General features: G+C 36.2%; 1 protein-coding gene across 1 annotated transcript in view; it reads left to right on the top strand.

The window, feature by feature from the left end:
• Positions 1-8,026: 8,026 nt before the first annotated feature.
• The window catches only part of LOC306859484 (arf-GAP with coiled-coil, ANK repeat and PH domain-containing protein 3-like), a gene marked incomplete at its 3' end in the record, with an annotated part of 72,873 nt that continues 56,043 nt past the window's right edge, over positions 8,027-24,856 (top strand). Inside the window, exon 1 of the mRNA XM_079400524.1 lies at positions 8,027-8,139. Within this exon, the coding sequence (XP_079256650.1) occupies positions 8,093-8,139 (47 nt within the window). The 5' untranslated portion in view covers positions 8,027-8,092. The remainder of the gene's footprint in view (positions 8,140-24,856) is intronic.

Below are 24,856 nucleotides of genomic sequence, written 5' to 3'. Positions count from 1 at the left end.
GCATCACTCTGGTCAACGTAGTCCATAGTTATAGTAAAAATTTATCTTGACTTTATCTTGTGGTTATTTAGGGAAAAACCGTAGGGGGAATTTTACCCCATGGGGCGTTTTCCCCCACTCTACCCTAATATAATCAGACTCAATAAATCATGAATAAATTATTGCTATGTAAAAAAACATGTAACGTATAAAAAGTAACTGTAGTCTGATTAGGAGTGTTTTAAAATGTAGTTTAATCTAATTACAAGTACTTAATTTTTGGAATCTGATTACATACATGTAATCGGGTACTACCCAGTTCTGTGTATATTAGCATGTATTAATGATTTTACAGCATGTACAAATTAATCTGAATGATTATTGTGCTTACTTTCACCTAGCACACATTCACTTACTGCAAAATAACTAAATGTAACACAATGTCTGCTCCATTTTGAATCTTGTTAGTACAATTGTCCAGATCCTTCATGCTGATCCTAAAACAAGCTCTAGCCTGGTCAAATAATCCAACTGACATCATATTTGCAATATGTTTCTCATTGCTAGTTCCATTTTTCAGACCCATTAAATGTTTATTTGCTCCCAGATGGTCTAAAACCCAGCTTTATGGGTTTATTTTTATTTTTTTACTCTTATTACTTGGCATTTAAAAGTGCACTTGAGACTCATTTTAAGATGTTGGCATATGGGTCTGTCATTGTTTCATATGTTCTGGTGACTTGGACCGAGCTGCTGAATCTATTTTAAAGGATCTAAAGGACATTTAGTAGAATTTAGTAGCCTGTGTTGCAAGACTGAGTTATTTCTTGCTAATCAGTTTTGAACGTTTGTCTGTGTAGCTGTTGATTCACTGAGATGATGAATTGTTTGCAGTTTGTGTTTCTGGTGGGAAGAATTTGAATCTCATGGAACAGAAAACTAGAATCAGACTGCAGAGACTAAAACACTTCCCACAAGAAAAGGCCAGAGTATGTACTGAAAAAACACAGTAAGGATGAATAATGATCAGAGACAGACCGAATGAGAGAGAGAGAGGGAGAAAGAGAACATGCATAATATACTGTTGGCAAGAAAGTGGCTGAATCACTCCAGTGGCTCTCAGTTGTAGCACCTGCAGTCAGAAATGATACTGTTACATACGGTGTGTAATCAGTGGAGGGTTTGCGTCTTCCATCTGGAGAAAGAGAGAAAGAGAGAGCACTGGGAAATGCTGGGATCAAAAGTAGGTCATTCTCCCTGAGACTCACATCTCTCGCAGCAAATCCACCAATCCACACTGCTGCAGCACATGTGCCTGAGATGAGAGAAGAACAGCCAAAATCTGAGCTGACAGGACCCAGCGACTATGCAGCTGCTCTTGTGCTATTTTGTTCTCTGTCATTGTCATTCATTATTCACAATAGAACATAGATAATATAACAAATGCTTAAACTGTGAAATTTTACAATGTTATGCACAAAATGAGTTCATTTCAAATTTGATGCCTGCTATAGGTCTCAAAATAGTTGGGACGGGGGCATGTTATGGTGTAGCATCTCCTCTTCTTTTCAAAACCGTTTGAAGACATCTGAGCATCGAGGTTATGAGTTTCTGGAGTTTTGGTGTTGGCATTTTGTCCCATTCTTGCCTGATATATGTTTCCATTTGCTGAAGAGTTTGTGGTCTTCTTTGATTTATTTTTTTGTTTAAGGATGCGCCAAATGTTCTCTATAGGTGAAAGATCTGGACTGCAGGCAGGCCAATTCAGCACCTGGTCTCTTCTACTACGAAGCCATGCTGTTGTAATAGCTGCAGTATGTGGTTTTGCATTGTCCTGCTGAAATACACGTCGTCTGGAGGGGAGCATATGTTGCTCTAAAACCTTTATATACCTTTCAGCATTCATAGTGCCTTCCAAAATATGCAAGCTGCCCATACCATATGCACTTACGCACCCCCATACCATCAGAGATGCTGTCTTTTGAACTGAACGCCGATAACAGGCTTGAAGGTCTCCTTCCTCTTTAGCCCGGAGGGCACGGTGTCCGTGATTTCCAACAAGAATGTCAAATTCGGACTCGTCTGACCATAGAGCACTTTTCCACTTTAAAACAGTCCATTTTAAGTGAGCCTTGGCCCACAGGACACGATGACGCTTCTGGACCACGTTCACATAGGGCTGCCTTTTTGCATGATAGAGTTTTAGAGCTTTAGCACAGCGGATTGTGTTTACCGACAGTGGTTTCTGGAAGTATTCCTGGGCCCATTTAGTAATGTCAATGACAGAATCATGCTGATGAGTGATGCAGTGTCGTCTGAGGACCTGAAGACCACGGGCATCCCACAAAGGTCGTCGGCCTTGTCCCTTACGCACAGAGATTTCTCAAGTTTCTCTGAATCTTTTGATGATGTTATGCACTGTAGATGATGAGATCTGCAAAGCCTTTGCAATTTGACGTTGAGGAACATTGTTTTTAAAGTATTCCACAATCTTTTTACACACTCTTTCACAGATTGGAAGCCTCTGCCCATCTTTACTTCTGAGAGACTCTGCCTCTCTAAGACATCCCTTTTATGTTGCAGAACTGATGTCAGTTAACTTAATTAGTTGCTAGATGTTCTCCCAGCTGAATCTTTTCAAAATTTCTTGCTTTTTCAGCCCTTTGTTGCCCCCATGCCAACTTTTTAAAGACCTGTAGCAGGCATCAAATTTGACATGAGCTCATTTAGTGGATGAAAGTGTAAAATTTCTCAGTTTAAACATTTGTTATGTTCTCTGTTTTATTGTGAATAAAATATTGGCTCATGTGATTTGAAAGTCTTTTAGTTTTCATTTTATTCAAATTTAAAAAACGTCCTAACATTTCCGGAATTCGGGTTGTATCTATCTATCTATCTATCTATCTATCTATCTATCTATCTATCTATCTATCTATCTATCTATCTATCTATCTATCTATCTATCTATCTATCTATCTATCTATCTAGTGCATGCAGGTGTAAGACATGAGCAATTAGAATTTCTTTTATTCTAAACAGTTTATTCTGAATGATCTGCTCCATTAATGAGATTTTGAGATCTTGTTCTTTATAGAATTCTTTATGGAATGCCAGCAAAAATAATGGAAGAACTTCAATAGAAAAGATGGAATACTTCTCGTAAATCTCTCTCTGTCTCTCTCTCTCTTTCTTCTCTCCCTTTCTTCATTTCTAATTTAGACTGCTGACTCAACAGCCACCAAAAGAAAAAAAAATCCAGCTTTGATCTGTGAAAGTCGGGGAGAAAGCTCTGTGGAAGAGAGACAGGAGAATGGGAAGTCTCGCTGGATTTGAAAACGCTCTAATTTTAACACCTGTAACAGAGCAGAGGAGGTTTCGCATGAGAGACGCAGCTGGAGGCTGAGAGCAGATACAGACACATGTGCTCTGGTGTCATCATGATCTCACAACGGCTGATTCCATCACTGCTGGTGTCCCGAGGCCCAAAATCAGCATTTCAGTCATGTTGAAATAGAGAAACGATTTGCTGTGTAGTCACAGGAAGGTTTTGACTGAAGCCGGCCTGAGTCACTCAAATGACAACACTATGTTGGAGCAGCAGCGTTTCGGGCGACCCAAGTTCAAGTCCTGGCCTGAGGTGCATGCTTCATGATTCCGTTCCCCTCTCTCCTGTACTGTCTCTAATCTCTTCTCAAACTATCCTGTCAAAATATAGGTAACCTTTATCATCTGAAGAACCTTTCTGTTTCACAAAGGGTTCTTTGTGGTTCTTTAAATGAATGGTTCTTTGTGGAACCAAAAATGTTCTTCTACGGCATCACTGTGAAGAACCTTTTAAGCACCTTTATTTTTAAGAGTGTAGGCCTGGGACTTTATGTAAGCTTTAATAATGGGAAATGTTTTTGAAAATATAGGACTATACATTTTAATCAGAATTAGTAAATGATCTAATCTTCTTTATTGTTGCATTGAGTGAATCTCGGGATGATTGCTTATGGATTTGACTATGCAATCAAATTTACCCTTTAACAGATTTATGTATGTATGTATACACCTCAAAATGTACCTCAAAAATATTTAAATTTATGCTTGGAACAAGAAAACACAATTGTAAAATAAAAAAATTAAAAATAATAATAAACTTTTTGCAGTTTAGCTTTTAAGGTTTATTTGAACTTATTTTAAGGATATTTAGATATCTTATCTGGACATTCATGCAGTTTAAGTGTGCCCAAAAAAATAAAATGAGAAACAATTAATTAAATTCATAAATATTTGTTGATTTATTTGCTTGTTTGTTTAAATAGAAGTGAAGTGTTTCAGTGTGGTGTTTGTCTGTGCATCACTCTGCAACATTCTGTCTGTAGCACAAATGCTCAGTGATGCTCTGATGATTAAGACTTTGAGCTAGGTATTTGTTCTAAATCTCAGTATGAGCAATAACAGTGTGACTTAACTTCCTAACCCACCCCAAACAAACTGTCACGGACAGTCCAGGGCTATTCTGACATCTCAAGAGTGGAAAAAAGGGAATGACTCCGATTTATGGGCATGGCTTTCTCAGTGTGGGACAAGACCGAATAATAGCATTCTATAAAGGCCTGGAGTAAAATCCGCGTGCCTGTCCCTCCCCCAGGCTGCCCCATTTCCTGTGAATTAATAATGCCCTCTATTTTTGGCTTCAAATAGAAAATGCGGCTGTTGAAATGCTCTAATTTGGTTCTTGCCATAAAAATGCCATTAGAACAATTGACGTCCATTTATCTAAATGCTGGCCATCTATTCATGAATGACCTTGTGGATTACAAAGAACAATAGAGATAATTATGAAGAGCCCATGCCAAATATGCCTGTTAATTAAGGAGCTCAATTGTGATTTTTTTTCTTTCAAATGGGTATGGAGGATTATTTCAGATTTAGTGTATATATATATATATATATATATATATATATATATATATATATATATATATATATATATATATATATACAGCTGCTGAAAATTCAGCTTTGCCACCACAAGAATAAATTATATTTTAATATATATTCAAATAGAAAACAGTTATTTTAATCATATTTCACAACAGTTTTTGTTGTATTTTTTATCAAACAAAAGCAGCCTTAATGAGCATGTGAGACTTCTTTCAAAAACATAAAAAAAGGAAATACATTCAATATGTATGGCCTCATAAGAGCATAATATCATAATAAACATGTTGTGTTTTATTGTGAGTTAAGATTTTGAATTAGACAACTCCGTTCTGTCCACTGTAACTTGATAAGCAGCATTGTTTTGCACAAAATCCTCCACAGATGTTTGCATCTGTGCTGTGGCACTTATCACAGCCTGCCAGAATGCAAATCCCTCTTAGTATCAGGTTTCTCTGTGAGATCTACAAACACTTCCAGATTTCAATCAGTACAAGAACTGTAGTTGTGTTAGTTTATTCTTCCAACTTCAGAGCAGAAATCAGATGAGCTTTGATGCTGTAGAGAACTCAGACCTTCTGACAGTAACACACTGAATCTGTTTTCAGAATAGATTAAGGACGTGTTCACACTTGGCAGGTTTGGTTCGGCGTGACTCTTGCGCAATTGCTCTGTTTGTGCGATTCAATTAAATAAGTGTGAATGTTGCGATCAGAACCACTAAAAAGGAGGGTCTCAGTCTGCTTCTAAACAAACTACGGCACAATTAAATTGAATTACTGTATGAAATACAAATCAAAAACAGGATGTGATGTCACAAGATGCAACCCTGAAAGGGAAAGAATGCTTAAGCAAGGTTTGGTTGAACGTTCCTCTAACATACCCAGGACATTCTTATTTGGTTCCTAAAATATAAGCAAAGAGGAACGTTAGGGAACATTCTGTGATTGGCTGGCTAATGTTTATATTTCCACTGAGACTCTTTTTCGCTTTATATTCACTCTTAGGGAATATTATAAGCCCTCTAGAAATGTATTTGTGACTGATTCAGCAATTTTAACCCAGGAGGAACAATCTAGCAACTCAGTTCTGTTACATTAAACCTGTGGGTTGTGCTAAAGATGGCAATGAGCATTGCCAGTTTTTCAAGGTCAGCTGATCAGAACTCATGTCCTCAGTTTGTGTGTTGCTGGTGGTCGGCAAGATGCTAATATTCCCAGCTGTTGTCCAGGCACTTTATGAGAACTGGTGCTGTTTTCCAGAGCTGGATATGAACTAGAAACATTTTAAACAAGACAGGAAAGGGAGAAGCTGTCAGCAAAGTTAAAACATATGTTGAAAGATATCTTCCATGCTGCAGTAAGTAAATACATGAATAACATATATGAAAATAAAATCATTATATGACATGTAAAATAGCACATGACCTTTTATAAATGACTAGCCTTTATTTCATGCAAATATAAGATTGACAAGGGGGTGTGTTGAATCTGAATAGATTTAGGGATCATCTCAAAAGTCTAATCACACAAACACTTTCCGTACTGTATATTTGTGTATTATAAATGTATTTTTTTCTGTTACTTTCATTTACTTCTGTCACAAATACACACATGCACATATGCAATTCTAGAATTTTCTTAGTGTTATTAACTAGGGGCCTGTACCATGATGGTAGATGAACAAATTCAGAGTTTCAGGATTAGTTTCGAGTTGACAAAACCAAACCACTCCAATCCAGCTTTACTGGTACCATGATGCTGATCATCAACTTTCTTTGTCAACTCAGGCTTTGATCCTGAGTTTGTGGGGCACGTGCACATGAATGTGACATCACTGGAGAACAGCCAATCACGAGCCTTGGTTAAAGGTTTTGCTAAAGGTTAAGAGATTGAAGAATATGATGAATTTAAATGCATTTACAATGGAAAAAGTACTTGTTCATGAAAGAGGACAAATAAAAGAAATTATCTTGCTTCATCAGTGCATTCACAAGTGAAACTTGTTAAATTAGTTTATATAGTTGGAAATATACAGCGATAGAGACTTGAATATGTAAGGTCACATAGTCATTTTTAAAACTTTATCTATTGATTCTACTGCTTATTTATATTATAGTCGAACTGTATATATTAACATTCATTTAAAATAAATTATTTATAATAACTGTTAAACTCAAATTACTTTGGATTAATAATAATATAAATCATATAATTATATAAATCAGACAATTTTTTTTTTGTACTAGTGACCTTTAAATTGGAACAAGAGAAACTGGGGGAGTGACTTTTTTGTGTCAGACATCACTTTGCTCACATCTGATTGGTCCAATTTCAGTTTGAGATCTCTAACTTTGAGAACATATGCACCGGAGCAGGTTAGCTGTGGAGTGTAAGTTACTATGGCAATGAACGCAGCTAAAAGCCAAGCCACTTTCATGGTACCTAAAACCCAGGATTGGTGCAAACTAAACTGAAACTTACCTGGATAGCCAGCTCATCCTGCTTCCAGAAGCAGTGTTGATATTTGACATCTTGTTTGAGTTTTCATTAGGCTTTGATCAGATTTTTATTAAAAACACACATTCTAAATATATGCAAACTGCAAAAAAAGTGATAAAAGATGTATTCTCAATTTAATAATGAATGTTGAAATGTTACACTATTTATATGGGATAACTCAAAAATTTCTTGAACTAAAAAAAAAAAAAAAAAGACTTTTTATTTTATATCTAATTTTTTATTTTTTTTTTCTAATCATTATCTCATTTTATTTAGCTTTCATTTCATTATTTTATTATTTTTTATATCTCATTTTTTCTTTTATTTGATAATTTTCTTTTATTTTGTTTTAGTTTATTTCATTTGTTTGTATGTTTTATCTGTTTGTTTATTTCATTTGATGTGATTTGATTTTGAAAAATTACTAAGCATAAAAAAGATAACACTCACGGTCTAAAGCCTGACGGTAGCCGTTCACGCTTTTCCTCGTTTTAGTCCGAGTAGAGAAGCTGCTGACAGTCCCTTACTGTAGCGTTAGGAGCGAGTCTGGAGCTCCGTGGATTCACTCGCTCTCTGCCCGTGGAGTGAAGAGGCTGCAGTACGCGGGATCTCTTACATTTACTCTCTTCTTTACTGACGGCGATGAAATTTCAGTTTTAATTGTTGGAAATAAATCGTCCAGGATGACGGTGGATTTTGAAGACTGTATCAAAGATTCACCCCGCTTTCGGTAAGACGAAATATCTGTTTTCCACGATACGTTTGTGATGAGAGGTTTACATTGAGTTAGTTGGGTGACAATAGGCGCTGAAATTAAATAATGTCTTGTTGCGAATGAAATATTACATAGCTTTCATATATTTCCAGTCGCAAGTCTTCAGTTATCTGCTATTCTTTTGTTTACTCCATTTAATTTTCCTGAATGATTCAGTGAGTCAATGCTATAGAATAAACACTATGAATTCATTATGTGCCAATCCTAGTGAAGCTGAAAAATGTATGTAATTTGAACAAATTGTTGCTGATTTGATATTATTTACCAGTGCGTTTTAAAAAGCTGTTTGTAAGGCTCAAATCTGAAAGTCTGGAGTGATTCTCCATTGATGATCACCATTGTGCTCTTTATCAAAATTTTGGGTGCTTAAAAGAGGAATGATGTGTTTTTTTGTCCCCTGTAAACACAAATTTTCCATGCTATGAAAGTGAATGGTGCCACAGTGTTGAAGCTGCAAAATGGAAAAAGCACCAACAAAATAGACCATTTGACTCGTACACTTGTTAAGTATGCTTGTGTGAGTGAAATTAAGTGATTGTTCACTTAATTAATTGCTATTGTGTGCAAATCTTGTTTACATAATACTTGATCAACATGAGGGTGAGTAGATTATGACAGATTTTAAATTTTTAAAGTGGGATCTCTTAAGTAATTTGGGATTAAACCTTTACTAAACGAGTAGTTAGTCTGCAATGTGTTGCTTGAGTCATGGATTGTACCCTAATTACCTGTGAGAACTGCAGATCAGACGCTGCATTACTCTAGTGGTGCTGAACACTTTACTGGCTTAATGACCGACTTAATGGTCAGGATTTACGCTTGTATAACACCAAATCTGTTCATCGAAGGACCTTCTATTGATGTGATGTTGATTGTAGTTTCCACCATGTCAGCTGAGTGTGAGAGAGATGTTTGGCCAGCTATCCAATGCCCAGCAGCCATTGATTTTCCATGATTCACTCAGCATGGCTCATATCCCATGCACTAATGTCCTGATGTTCCTCTCTAGGGCTCAGAGTAGAGGTCTTCACAAAGGACCCGGGACCCGTACGGGTACGCGTCTATATTTTCAATGGACAGCCGGGTCCGGGTCGGGTCCCAATCTATTACTTCGGGTCCCGTGTCTTTAGAACACAGCACCCGCCAGAGATCAGCGTCAGTCAGCATGCATGTGTGTAACTTGCAGTTTGTAAAATTAGGATGAGAAAAGTGTGAGCGGGAAATAAGGTGGAAGAAGAAAAAAAAAGTTTGAATCATGCATAAGCATTTTTTCATAGTTGTTTCCTTTTGTTTCTTTGAGTTAATGCTCAAAATAATGCCTCTTTGTCTTGGCTCTAAAGATGAAATGAAAATTTCTATGCCAGTAGCATCTAAGGAAAGTAGTTTTTTTTTTTCAATTTAAAAAAACTGTTTTCTGTTTTAATATATTTTAAAATGTAATTTATTCCTGTGGTGCAAAGCTGAATTTTCAGCATCATTACTCCAGTCTTCAGTGTCATGATCCTTTAAATATTATGATTTGATACTCAAGAAATATGTTTTATTATTATCAATGTTAAAAACTATATTAGTATTGTTTGTGGAAACAATATTAATACATAACTTAAAATAACTTAATATTTTTGTGGAAACTTTTATCTCAAGATTTTGTAATGAATATAAGGTTCAAAAGAACAGCATTTATTTAAAATATAAGCTATTGGTTACAATTTAGTGCATCCTTGCTGAATAAAAACTGTAATGAAAATAAAAATAGAAAAAAAAAATAAGAAAAATAAAATAAAAAATATACAAGATATATAAATATATATATAGATAAACAAATCTAATATTTTATGAAATTAAGAAAAATAAAAGAAAATATTTTTTATAATATTTTTCGACAAAGCAGATAGTGTGATGTGTATAAATCGAGATGAATTGAATAGATAGTCAATTTTAAATTAGTACATTTTCTTTGCCGAAACGTCTCAGGTCATGTTGGTTGTCATGAAGAACACTGGGTAAAATGCTACAATTTAAAGCAGAGCGGCTTGCTACAGTGTGAATGTAAATAGCTGAGAAAATTCCTTCCTATCCGATGGCTCTTTTGACAATATATTCCGAGAGGAAGGAGGTACGCTGTTCCAGCATTATGGTGGAACATGGGATCTAAAGAATTCCGAATGTCCCACGCACTGACTCTAGCTGTGACTGTGGTAAGCACCGAGATCCAGAGGTTAGACAAATAAACCAGCATTCCTTTACACCCACATCCCCTCCTCAGCACCAGCTCCAGTTACTCCCCACGTGTGCGTGTGTGTGAGTAAATGCGTCGGAGTGAGAGTGTGTGTGTTTGAGTGGGCGGCATATATAATCCCTGCTCCAAATCAAAGACTTCCAGCCTGGGAAGCAGCACCTTAATGGATGCCATCTGGCGGTGTGAGTCAGGGCTCTGCAATCTCTTCAGGGATTTTCAGGAACTTTCTAATGTTTATGAAGAAACTAGATTGTGGCTTCTTGAGAAGATTTAACAGTGTTTGAGATTGAGATGTCATTCGTATCTGAGCACAAACATACATTAATACTTTGGGTGAGCAATTGCTCCAAAGGAGCAATTAGGACACAACCAGTGAGTGAATATTGTGATTTTTCAGGGCAGTTGACTATTTTAGAATTATAATTTAAAATATAATATTTTGTAAAAAAAAATTCAATAATTCAATCATTTTCAAGAATTTTCTGGGCGCAATTTGTTATATTTATAATAATATATAATATATATATATATGTGTATATTAATATTTGAATGTATAATAAATGTAATAAACAAGCTTGTAATCAAATTTTGTCATTCATTACCTAAACATTTTAAAACCCAACATTTTCAAACAAAAACAATACACTGCTGTTCAAAAGTTTGTGGTCGATAATTTTTTTTTATATTTTTGAACCTCTCTTATGCTCACTGAGACTACATTTATTTGATTAAAAAAATGCAGTAAAAACAAAAATATTGTGATATATTATTAAAATTTAAACAGTCACAGTTTTCTATTGTAATAAGATTTCAAATGTAATTTATTTTGTAAATTAAATTCATAAAAATAAATCAATGTAAATGTATTTTTATGAATTTTTAGCATCATTACTCCAGTCTTCAGTGTAGCAAGATCCATCAGAAATCATTCTAATATGCTGATTTGATACTCAAGAAACATTTCTGATTATTATCAATGAAAACAGTTGTGCTGCTTAATATTTTTGTAACCTTGATACAATTTTTAGGATTCTTTGAATAGAAAGTAAAAAACACAAAAACTTAATTTTTTAAAAATAGAAATCTTTTCTGTAACATTTGATCGATTCAATACATCCTTGCTGAATAAATTATTATATAAAATATTATTAACTTAAAAAATTTTACTGGCCCCAAAAAGCATTGATTGGCATCCTGGACACAAGTACTGTATTAAGGGCCTTTGTATGGAGCTTAAAGCTGTTATGTAAAATCCCAGGATGTTTCTGGGTTTTTCCTCGTCTAAATCATTTAATACAATCTACTTCCTTCACTTGTTGCTGCATGCTGCGCATTACCTCTGCATGAATAGCTTCACACACTGACTCTTCACATGGCATTCATGCATCCACACCCTGTACAATTATCCATCCCTGTCATCTGGAGCAATTCTATTCCTGCCAATGTCTGGAAACCCTCAAAGACCTTGCGCTTTGGACTCAAACCCGTCCAGTCACTCTGTGAATGGTCGTTTGAAAGGTCAAGGCCACAAAAGCGCCAGAAGGTTTTGCATTAAAAAAGTCTATTTTCTTTGTGCTCAATCAAAAATGTAGTTCATAATGGAAGTTATCTGTGTCATTTATGTGCAGTTTCCAGGTTTCGGTTATATGTCTAACAAATACGGAGCAGAATGTAGCCACCTGACTAAATATTATTCATCATTCCTGACTCAAGTCTGCTGTGTCACCTTCCTTTCCAACCCCCGCTGAGAGCGAACGGATGAATTCCAGTGCCTGGACAGAATTACTAATTTCATTACATCTCCAGAACTTTCACTTCCAATCTCCAGTTTCATTTGAGGCCTTTTACTGTCTGCGGAAACACAAAGCACATTCGAGCCAGTGTTGTTTGGGTGCTAAGCTTAATGGTTAAATCAATAAAGTGTCTTACGTAATGACTCACTGGAGAACGGACTGCTGCTGTTTTTTTTTTTTTTTTTTAAGGTCCATCCTGTGATGCTTTTTAAGTTACTTTATTGTTTCGTTGAGTGCACTAGAGGCTTTTGCTTGCTTAAAATGTTTATGAGAGGTCACTGCGGCTATATTTGTCGTTGACCACTGAAACCGTCTCTACAAGACTGCATTTAGCAAGTAAGAGACTTATCATCATATAAGAGCTTTTATTATCATTCTTATAAAAGATATTGGCATAAAACATTCAGTGGACACTCTGAAGATTGTTTAGGCTATTTGAAAGAGGCTTATATGTGTTTGATTTTAGTTCAATTGTTATACAAGTGGTTTTATATCAAGTACTAGGGATGCACAATATATTGGATATATTTCGGCCAATTGTGTATTGGATATTTTATTGTGCATGCTTGTTGTTCCAATATTTACAATAAAAACTTTTACTATTTTAACTAAAAAATATTTTGTGCGAATGGCTGTGCGAAGTTGCTGGATATTGGCAGGAACTGGAACACGCTGTCGTATACGCCGATCCAGAGCATCCCAAACATGCTCAATGGGTGACATGTCTGGTGAGTATGCTGGCCATGCAAGAACTGGGATGTTTTCAGCTTCCAGGAATTGTGTACAGATCCTTGCAACATGGGGCCATGCATTATCATGCTGCAACATGAGGTGATGGTCGTGGATGAATGGCACAACAATGCCATCAATAAAATGTACCTGTGTTCGCGGTCCATAACATACATCTGCCCATACCATAACCCCACCGCCACCATGGGCCACTCGATCCGCAACATCACCCACACTACGCCATACACGCTGTCTGCCATCTGCCCTGTACAGTGAAAACCGGGATTCATCCGTGAAGAGAACACCTCTCCAAAGTGCCAGATGCCATCGAATGTGAGCATTTGCCCACTCAAGTCGGTTACGACGACGAACTGTAGTCGGGTCGAGACCCCGATGAGGACGACGAGCATGCAGATGAGCTTCCCCGAGACGGTTTCTGACAGTTTGTGCAGAAATTCTTTGGTTATGCAAACCGATTGTTGCAGCAGCGGTCTAGGTGGCTGGTCTCAGACAATCTTGGAGGTGAAGATGCTGGATGTGGAGGTCCTAGGCTGGTGTGGTTACACGTGGTCTGCGGTTGTGAGGCCGGTTGGATGTACTGCCAAATTCTCTGAAACGCCTTTGGAGACGGCTTATGGTAGAGAAATGAACATTCAATTCACGAGCAAACAGCTATGGTGGACATTCTTGTAGTCAGCATGCCAATTGCACGCTCCCTTAAAACTTGCAACATCTGTGGCATTGTGCTGTATGATAAAACTGCACATGTTAGAGTGGCCTTTTATTGTGGCCAGCCTAAGGCACACCTGTGCAATAATCATGCTGTCTAATCAGCATCTTGATATGCCACACCTGTGAGGTGGATGGATTATTTTGGCAAAGGAGAAGTGCTCCCTAACACAGATTTAGACAGATTTGGGAACAATATTTGAGAGAAATAGGCCTTTTGTGTACATAGAAAAAGTCTTAGATCTTTGAGTTCAGCTCATGAAAAATGGGGGCAAAAACAAAAGTGTTGCGTCTATAATTTTGTTCAGTGTATGTATGTCTATATGTATGTGTGTGTTTATGTATATGTGTATATATACCCAAAAATCCTACAAAAATCTTTCAAAAAATCCTTTTAAAGTTCCTGGAAACCTCAGTCCTTGTGACTTTGAGTGTTATTGCCTGAGTCTTGAATGGAGCTGCTGTTTATATGTATGGGGCATATTGTGGGAAGGGGGCACATCCTCGTCCTGTTGCTGTGACCTGCGGCATAAGTTCAGTTTATGATTCACATGTGTCGTCTCCAGCTCGTTGCAGAATGTTCTCATTGTTCATGATGCCTCTATGTCACACTGGCTCCTTTCACTGAGACGGATCAATTGGGTCAACATGATTGGAGACCAACAGCTGGTTGTTGTATGGCTTCTCATGATCATGTGAGGACTGTAGTCACACCACAGGAGGACTTTTGGACTTGTGTACAGATTTAATTAAGCCACTAGGTCAGCTGAGTTTTGTTTGATGTGAAATTACAAAGACCAAAAACGTATTTTACACAAACACAAATTCATTACACCAGTTGTTGTACATATTTAATGTTGATTCTTCAAAGACTATCACAAAAGTTAAAATGTTTGTTTATTGCTGACTTGTACTATTTTTTACATTAATAAATGCTTAAATTATATAAAAAGGCATATAAGAATATATTTTAAAATGTTTTTTTTATTGTGAAACAAAGCTGAATTTTCAGCATCATTACTCCAGTCTTCAGTGTCACATGATCCTTCAGAAATCATTCTAATATGTTGATTTGGTGCAGGATTTCTTATCAATGTTGAAAGTGTTTGCTTTTTAACATTTTATTTTATTTGTCATTTGTATTCATTGTCCGTGCCCATGACGAGCTGCTGCATGTTGAATTGTTGACTTTAGATCCAATTTTAGCAAATGACCTTGTTAATTTGTGATCACAGATCATTTTAACTCTGCTTTAGAGTTATTTTGAGCAGATTAAATGTGTTGTCTATTGGTGTCTTAGATAACTGTTGCATATCCTTAGACTAAACACAGACTGTAATTAGTGTCAGGAGAATATATCTGCCAAAGAAAGCTGACCAAAGATAGGGAATGGATTGCTTTATTTATAAACCTTATAAACTTTTTGTACAAGCTGCTCTGAAAGTATGCTAGACCATCAACCAGGGTTATTATAGTTAACTAAAATTAAATCCACAATTAACGTGTGTGTGTGTGTGTGTGTGTACATAAATTAGTAACTTAAACTGATTTTATTTCAGTTAGAGTTGCCATTAAAGTAACTAAACCTGAAATAAAAAATAATAAACTATAGCCTATAAAATGAAAAACACACAATAAAAAAAATATTAAAACTCTAACTAAAATAAAAACTAATTAAAATATTAATAAAAACTATACTTATACCTAAATAATACTAAAATAACTCTGCCATTAACCAATCTTTTGATGCATATTGCACATAAAGTCAAACTGTTGCATGTCCTCAGAGAGGCGGTTGTTCGGCACGGTTTGGTTGTTTTTGAACTTGTTCCTGAAGAGTTGCTGTTGCTTTGAGCTGGAAGGGATTACTGCAACACGCTCTTATTTCTTCTGCTCTACTTCATATTGACCTCCTTCTGTTCTGAATGTGTGCCAGCAGGGCCCGACATCTTCCTTACCTCCACAGACCCAGATGGGCTCAGACGCCCCTCCAGTAATTGGGCTGTGACCCTTTGCACGACCGCGGCCGTCAAGCAGTGTGGTCATAACAGCTTTCCTGACCGATTACAGGTCGCCTACAAGACCTTATATCATGAATCTAATATAGATAAGAGTATTTGGGCTAATTAAAATAATAAGCACACACAGTGACCGCAGTTTCGATCTTGAATCAATGTGCATTGCCTCTTTAGCTCCGTGTATATTAGACGCCCCGCACGTCTAGTTTCTGGCTCGCCCTCAAAGCTGGCCCATTAATTTAATCGTTCTAGTTTTACACGATTAAATAAGATGCTGTGAGTGTGTCATTTAGACCGATGGAGATGTTCTTCTCATCTACGAGTGGCACTGTCTTGTCTTTACCTTGTGGGACGACGGGCTCAATGTGAAAACAACAGGGATTAGGTCAGCAGTTTGAACGTTTCTGCTAATCATGGATTAGCCCACATTCCCCCCCGAACATGGTCCCGGGACGTCGAGGTGTGCGGACAGCTGTTTGATCATCGCTGCTTGACCCAACTGCTCCGGATCCAATGAAAATCGTGAAAACATTGTTAGATGACTCACCTTAATTAATCAGTAATGTGCATATAAAGGTACATCTAAAAAAAAAACTGAATATCATGAAAAAGGTCAATATTTTTTGTCACTCATTTCAGAAAGTGAAACCCATATATTATATAGATTCATTACACATAAAGTGAAATATTTCAAGCCTTTATTTCTTGAAATTTTGATGATTACTGGTTACAGATAATGAAAACTCAAAATTCAGTGTCTCAGAAAATAGGAATATTACATAAGATCAATAAAAAAAGGATATTTTAAACAAATGTCAGGCTTCTGAAAAGTATGTTAATTTCTATGCACTCAATACTTGTTTTGGCCTCCTTTTGTATGAATTATTGCATTAATACGGCGTGGCATGAAGGCAATCAGCCTGTGGCACTGCTCAGGTGTAATAGAAGCCCAGGTTGCTTTGATAGCGGCCTTCAGGTCATCTGCATTGTTGGTTCTGGTGTCTCTCATCTTCAGATTCTCTATGGGGTTCAGGTCAGGCGAGCACAGTAACACCAGGGTCATTGAACCAGCTTTTGGTACCTTTGGGAGTGTGGGCAGGTGCCAAGTCCTGCTGGAAAATGAAATCAGCATCTCCATAAAGCTTGTCAGCAGAAGAAAGCATGAAGTGCTCTAAAATTTCCTGGTAGATGGCTGCGTTGACTGTGGACTTCAGAAAACAAAGTGGACCAACACCAGCAGATGACATGGCAGCCCAAATCATCACTGACTGTGGAAACTTCACACTGGACTTCAAGCAACATGGATTCTGTGCCTCTCCACTCTTCCTCCAGACTCTGGGACCTTGCTTTCCAAATGAAATACAAAATTTACTTTCATCTGAAAAGAGGACTTTGGACCACTGAGCAACAGTCCTTTTTCTCCACAGCCCAGGTAAGACGCTTCTGATGTTGTCTCTGGTTCAGAAGTGGCTTGGTAGCCCTTTTCCTGAAGACGTCTGAGCGTGGTGACTCTTGATGCACTGACTCCAGCTTCAGTCCACTCCTTGTGAAGCTCTCCCAAGTGTTTGAATCAGCTTTGCTTGACAATATTCTCAAGCTTGCGGTCATCCCTGTTGCTTGTGCACATTTTCCTACCCAAATTCTTCCTTCCAGTCAACTTTGCATTTAATATGCTTTGATACAGCACTCTGTGAACAGCCACCCCTTTCAGTAATGACCCTCTGTGACTTACCCTCTTTGTGGAGGGCGCCAATGTTCGTCTTCTGGATCATTGCCAAGTCAGCAGTCTTCTCCATTATTGTGGTTTCAAAGAACAAGAGATACCCGGAATTTATACTGTAGGGATGGTCATTAATTGAAACTCAAATGTAAATATTATAATATTTTTAGATACTGATTTTTGACTTTCATGTGCTGTAAGCTCTAATCAAAATTAAAACAAAAAACTTTTGAAATGTTTTACTTTACATGTAATGAATCTAAAATATATGAAAGTTTCACTTTTTGAAATAAGTTACAAGAAAAAACTTTTTAACGATATTCACATTTTTTGAGATGTACCTGTATATAGCTGCATAGGCTGCATTTATTTAATAAAATAAAAAAAAAATCAATTTTAAAATATTTATATTATATAATAAAAAAATTTTTTAGGATTTTGTAATGTTTTTGTAATTTTAGTCATTACTAAATTCGTATTACATTTCCTTACCCGTCTAAAATATAAGGAAATTAATACATGTTATATGCAATTTTATTGATGTAAATTTTATTTGAATTGCATCAAAAGCAGGTCATGAGGATGCTGTATTTAAAATTATTTTGGACGTTAAAATGCTTTTAATACCCAAACAAACTGGCAAAGATGATAATTGGCTTATTGGTAAGAGTCTGTTAACTCAAAAGTATGTCATGTCAACGTTTGGTTCTTAAGTCACCAGCACCGTTTTGGTACAAAATGAGTAATGCAGACTTGTCAATGGGCTGTTTTTTTGTTTTTTTTTTGGACTGCCAGTAAGCAAGCACTCAGAGCAACTTGCTAAAAATAATTCGGAACACCTAAGTAACCATATGGCATCTCTAGTTTGTTTGCTGCTGTGATAAACTCCTCGAGTGCCGACCGCATTCCTTCCTCTTCAGGAAATGGGATGAGCCTGTAGATCTTTGACAGTCAGGATTTCTTAAGCTAGCCAGGCTCAAGACAGCCGTTGGAGGATTCCTTCCACATGATGATAGGACTGTGTGAAACAAACCAGTCCCAGGACATGCAGTTGACTTCAGAGGAAGAGCAATCTGCAGAGGATTGCGAGGGAGTTTATGGCTCAGGATCTGAGAAGGCGACCATGAGATTCCCGTTCTTATCCTTGATTTTGAAGAATTAAGATATTTGAAGTGTAAATAGGAGTTTCAACTGTGTGTACTGTGGTCCCACCACTGTGTCCTTTCCACCACATCTCAAATATTCTGTTGTAAACAGTGCATTGGGATTATTATTTCTAGGATTTTACAGTATTTCTTACTATTTCGAAATCTTTTTTTTCAGTGTGAATTTGTTTATTTTTCTGTTTTCATTCCAATTTTCAGTTTTAGTGGGGTTTTTAGTTTTTTTCCCCCCTTTTGATTACTTTGTTTTTCTGTTATCTGTTAACTAATTTAGTTGCCATGCCAACATTCCAAATTGTAATTTTTTTAATTTTTTTTTTTATTCTACTTCGGCTTAAATTCACAAAGACTATTTTAACTACTATTTTATTTAACAATAAAAACACTGATTATAATGAAAATTACTAATTTAGCATAATTTGACAAAATTAAATATTGATTGGAAATGATGCAGATTAAAAACATTTATTCTGTTTCATATTTCAACTCTCTTACCTGATACTTTTCTCTTCTTCGTAAAAAGTACAGTAAAATAACTTTATTAGGAGTTTATTTTTTATGTCAAATTTATTAGGAGTAAAATTGTTCATTGGGGTGGAAATGGCAATTTTATTTATTTGTTTATTTCTAACAATTCATTTTAATGCAATAAATATTGAAATAATATTATTGGTTTAGATTATCCTTTATATATTCATTTACTTTCATAATGGATTTCAGAGTTAAAGGTGGTAAAGACAATAAAATCGTAACATAAAATACATTTGTGATTTGCAAATGGCAAAAAAAAGCAAAAAAGACCATTCTGCTACAATATAGCACAAATGAAGTTGACATATCTTAATTATTATAAACCCTAGAACATAAAAGTGCCTGAAATTGAACAAACACCCCAATATAAACGCATTTTGTGGCGCAAACTGTCCCTAAACATTGGTTGTGATCTTGAAACCGTTAAAAATAAATCATCAACAGAAGAGCATGAGGATGAATGAGATCACTATAAAGACCCTCATGTTAAACAGACTTAACTTATGAGGCTGAGCTGATGTCATTACAGGCTTTTGTGTGCATGGCTCTTTGTGAAGCCTGGCAGTCCTTCCTGTCTACAAAAGCTCAATAGCCTCTCCATTCACACACCGCCACACAAAGGCAGTGCATTCTGAGCGGTTTGCACATCTACGTTTATGCAACATCCTGGAAGAGACGCCACCATGAGTGAGGACCCTAGAGTGCGAGCGGTTTATCAAGCGAAAGGAAATCTAATAACACAGCCGTACGACTCAGTTTGCTTCCTCTGAGCCATTCTGCTCGTGTTTGGCTAATGATGTAGGTTTGTTTTGTTGAGTCACAACACAGTCTGTTGTTGATGGTTGCACAGAGCAGGAAAGGGAAAAAATAGGGTGAGATTTTGTTTTGGAGGCAAGCTAAAGCTGGGAAACCTGAAACAAGTGGTTCTTAAAGGAACACTCCACTTTTTTTGGAAATAGGAAAATCGCTACTTTTCATTTTCCATCGGTCTTAGTGCACAATGTAACTATAGAAGAGTCAAGCTTTAAATAGGAAAATTATCAAAACTCTTTAGTCATTTAATGGTCTAATCCGATTCAATGATCTATGCTAAGCTAAGCTAAAAGTGCTACATCCAGACCCGGAGATCGGCTGAATGGATTCAAAAATGGTAAAACTCAATGGTTTAACTCTTGGGGAGTTGTAAAATGAGCCTATTTCCAAAAAAAGTGGAGCGTTCCTTTAAAAAGAATGTACACAGTGTGTATTTGATCTCAATTGCTCTCAGATTTCTTCGTTTTAATATTAAATCTTGCACACCCACCACTTTTTACATAAAAATCATTTTTTTCTAAGTTAGTTATTTTACAAGAAAATTCTATTTCAGTCTTTTGTAGACAAAAGAAAAATGGTGTAGAAACAATTTTCAATCACAAATTGCTAGTAAATTTCACAAACAATTACAAAGAAGCAGCAAGTGACACAAAATTAAACCATTATTGAAGCAGTAAAACTGTACTCCAGTAATCTGCTTTGTTTACTGTACAGCTTTGAAAAAATGTTTACAGTATACTTCAAAATGTTTGTGTTACTTGCAGTTTCTCTGTAATTGTGACATTTCTGAGTTTTTTTTCACACCAAATTTCGGTAAGTGCACACTTAATTTTTCGAATTTGTAAATAAAACATTATTAGAGTTCATTTTACAAGTAAAAAGTTCACATCTAATTCAACGTGTTACTTTGTTTCTTTTAAATTATTTGTGAAATTTACTAGTTTTTGATTAAATGTTTTAAAGCCATTTTGTTTCAATGGACAGCAGGAGGTTACTGTAAAGAGTTTCCCATGAATCACCCTGTTGATAGATGATGCAGTCTCTCTAAGCCTGTCTCCACAGGAAGAACAACATGAAGCCCTTTTATAATGCTAGGAACTCTAAGATTTGCAGCATTTCTTAAAGTACTAGCAAACAACCTCCAATCCCACAAAACACGGGTAAAGCAGTTAAAAGCCCCCTAGCGTGACCAACAGGTGGATGTAATGGCTCTCAATTAGGATTATCGTCATCCACCCACTCCCATCTTTCCCTTCTGCTGACCCGCACAGGAAGTTCACAGCAGGCAGCATCTCAGCGGCTGGTTAGGAGTTTGTAAATCTTTGTAATTTAGCATTTATATAAATAGTTACTGTAAAGCTCTGTGTGGATTAGTCATGTAGTGCAGCCGGTGTGATTTACTGCCATCAGGCATGAGGCTGGGAAATTACGCTGACTCTCTTATCTTGTGTACTTAAGGTATGAAGTGAGCATATTTTTCAGTACGTTTTAGTAATTTCAGTAATTTAGTAATTTCAGTAAGTTTAGTACTTATTTAATTGCCAAAAGGCGACAATTCAAATTTATTTTTATTTTTTTTAAGTTTAGGTTTTTCATCAAATATTTATATTTCATTGTATTTATTTTTTATATTTTATATTTTTTCTTATATAAACTTTTTTAGTTTTAGTTAACAATACTGAATGCCACATTGCTCTGTAAATGGTTGAAAATGTCAATACCAAATGTTTTGTGCAAAGAATGTTCTTACTGAAATTATACATCACTTATTCTCGGAGAAAAACACAAATCCAAATTCAGTTTCCCTATTGGAAGATACACTTTAAGGGGATGTGACGGTCCACTTATATAGAAATGAATGGGAGAAATCATAACACTTTAGCCCTGCCTTAAAGTTAAAACAGCCAATCGCAATTTTCATAGGCATTGAATGTTTGTTAACTCTTAATTTATAATATGTACTAAATTAGCCTTATATACACACACACACACACACACACACACATTAGGTCTGCTCTAAATGCTTAAGACCCTAGCGAAATATGCTTTAGATACCACCCACCATGCTCTTTAACTAGCTTAACCAGCAGTGTTAACCAGCCTTTAAGGTCCTAGGTCATGTCTCAAGACAGTACGACATAGTGACTGCAGTTTTTGCATCAAATTAATATAGTATATTAACAGTTCCTTTTAACTGGATTTGTTTGGAACTGCGGATTAGAACCAGCTTCAACTGACTGTACTTCTCTGATTGATGTTTTTGACTCTATACAGTACAGTAAAGAGGAACCGCTTTGGAGGAAGTTCAGAGAGGGAACCTGGCATTAACCAGACTTCTTTATTTTATTTATTTGTTCCCCCTGAATCTTTGTCCTGTATCTAACGGTTCCTCTCCCGCTGAAGGAGCGTGTTCGTGAATCATGTCTCTCCGTCTGGGTCTGTTTCTGGGATGTTGCTTACTCACATCTGGAGCTCTTACAGGCATCTGGTTCTGATCGGGACAAACCCACTCGCTTTCTCAGCACGCTCGGGGTCTTTCCCTCTGCGCTGCTCTGTCCTGTCCCTGTGCAGCACAGGAAACGCATGTGGATGATGGTGGCTTACTGGAATATTAATGAAGGTTCGGCAAAGTCAGCAGGGCGTGTGTGTGTGTGTGTGTGTGTTTGTGTGTGTGTGCACAACATTCACAGCACCCAAAGCTCCATTCAAGCGGAGTGAGCCAGGTTTTTCAAAAGCAGTACATTAGCACATTGTGGCATACAATTGTTGTGTACAACATTCTTTGCAGTTGAATAATAACAATAATCACAGAAGTACACCACCTTGAGTGTCCTGTTGCTTTATTAAAATGAGGAATATGATGAAAGACACCAATGTTCAAATGTTACAAATAGTCAAATATTTATTTTTACAAATAATAATAGTCGATAATCACAAGCTTGTTTAAAAATTGTAAGATTATGGTGAAAAATATCCAAAATATTGTTTTCTCAGGTGAAGATAATTACCATTTTAGGCAACACACAGATTTTTACCCATTATGCCAATTTGGCAATAAAACGCCTTAACTTACTTTATTAATCTTCTAACTTGTTATTCAAGAGTGCATTGACATGTCTGTTTATGTTTGTCACATCAAAAATTGAAGAAAACCCAGACATTTTCAAAGTTTTTGCAATTTTTTTCTCTGTTTGATTTTCAGCTTACATATTACGTTGATTTTTGAAACGGGTCATCCAGTCGAAATTTGGAGTAGTAACTATATGTTTTATAATAGTCTTTGCTTTAACACTCTTCCATTCAAACATTTGGTGTAAGTAATTTTTTTTTAGAGAATTTTCTTATGCTCAATAAGGCTGCATTTATTTGACCCAAAAGTCAATAATATTGTGAAATATTATTACAATTTAAAATAGCTGTTTTCTATTTTAATAGGTTTTAAAATGTAATTTATTCCTCTGATGCAAAGCTGAATATTCAGCATCATTACTCCAGTCTTCAGTGTCACATGTTCCTTCAGAAATCATTCTAATATACTGATTTTCTTATTATCAGTGTTGAAAGCAGTTGTGCTGATAAATATTTTTCTGAAAATTGTGATACATTTTTTAGGATTCTTCAAAGTTCAAAAGAAGAGCATTTGTTTGAAATATACATTTTTGTAACAAATGTCTTTACTGTCATTTTTGATCAATGTAGAGCATCCTTAATTTCTTTTAAAAAAATCTTACTGACCTTGAACTTTTAAACTGTAGTTTTAGACAAAAAATGATATGATCAATTCCTGCATTAAAACCTCAGGTAATGCTCATTAGCATGCTCCAAGTAATTGTTTAAGGCTTTCCCTTCATCTGTGGCATTGCGTCAATGTTACACTGAGGGCTTCTGAGTCTCAGGAGAGTCTGTGGTTTGCGTTTAGGCTCAATGAGGCAGGAGGGTACTTCCTTTTCCCGCTGCCGGCCTGTTTGCACACCGGCCTGTTGCTGCCACTTCCAAGAGCACTAAATATACACTGACCGCATCCATCAGTGTGGAACAGCTGAGCTGACACTTCTTCAAAACCTCCTTGGTTGACGTATTTCTTGTAATTGCAATCAATGACTTGGTTTAATATGAGTAGTTCATTTACTCACAAAAAAAAATGTGTAATGTTTAAACTTATGATTAAATACTTCCCTGAAATTCGAATGGAGAAAATGAAAAAAAGTTGGCTGAAAGAGTGGGCGTCCACCGTTGTGCTTGTATATGTTGTAATGAATATCAGTGTGTATAGGATGGACTGCGCTAGCTTCGGCGTTGGTTTACATCACATATGGAAAGTTGATCAACATCCTGGTCCTGATGACAGCATGGTGACGTCTAGGGCTTATTATTGAACCCAATTTTCAGGAAGCACCTGGAGGAAGGAGAGATGAGCATAACCTGTGACCCGTGGCCTCCCTCTGGTTTTGTTTGTGCGTTTGTCTTGGACAGTTCATAGTGTCATTATTTGCTCTTCCTAGAAGTTCTGCGGAAGCTATAGAGCCTCAGTCCTTCCACTGATGGAAACCAGAATGACCACAAGTCTTGGGGTGCACAATATATGTGTGAGTGTGTGCGCACAATTTAGACTTTTAAATTTAAATGTAGAATTTTTTTTTTTTTTTTTTTATACATGGTTTACACTGCCATTTATCGGTTATTATCAATAACATAAAGATTATCGTCTTGTCAGCTATTTGTAATTTTGCAGAATGATTTTGCAGCAAAATAGATCTTCAGCAAATCTCAAAATGAATATCCCTTTTTAATTCTGTGCATTTATAATGTTATCATGCCTGAATTCACATGTAGCATTTAAAAATCATGGTTTTTAGTATTTAATTTATTTAGACATTTTTATTTATTTATTTATTTATTTTATTTAGAAACGGAATAGAATTTTAAATCAGCCATTT

Source organism: Barbus barbus, assembly GCF_936440315.1.
Source record: "Barbus barbus genome assembly, chromosome: 40".
Taxonomy (NCBI): domain Eukaryota; kingdom Metazoa; phylum Chordata; class Actinopteri; order Cypriniformes; family Cyprinidae; genus Barbus; species Barbus barbus.
Note: the sequence above shows the minus strand (reverse complement) of the source record. Positions and strands in the feature narration are given on the sequence as shown.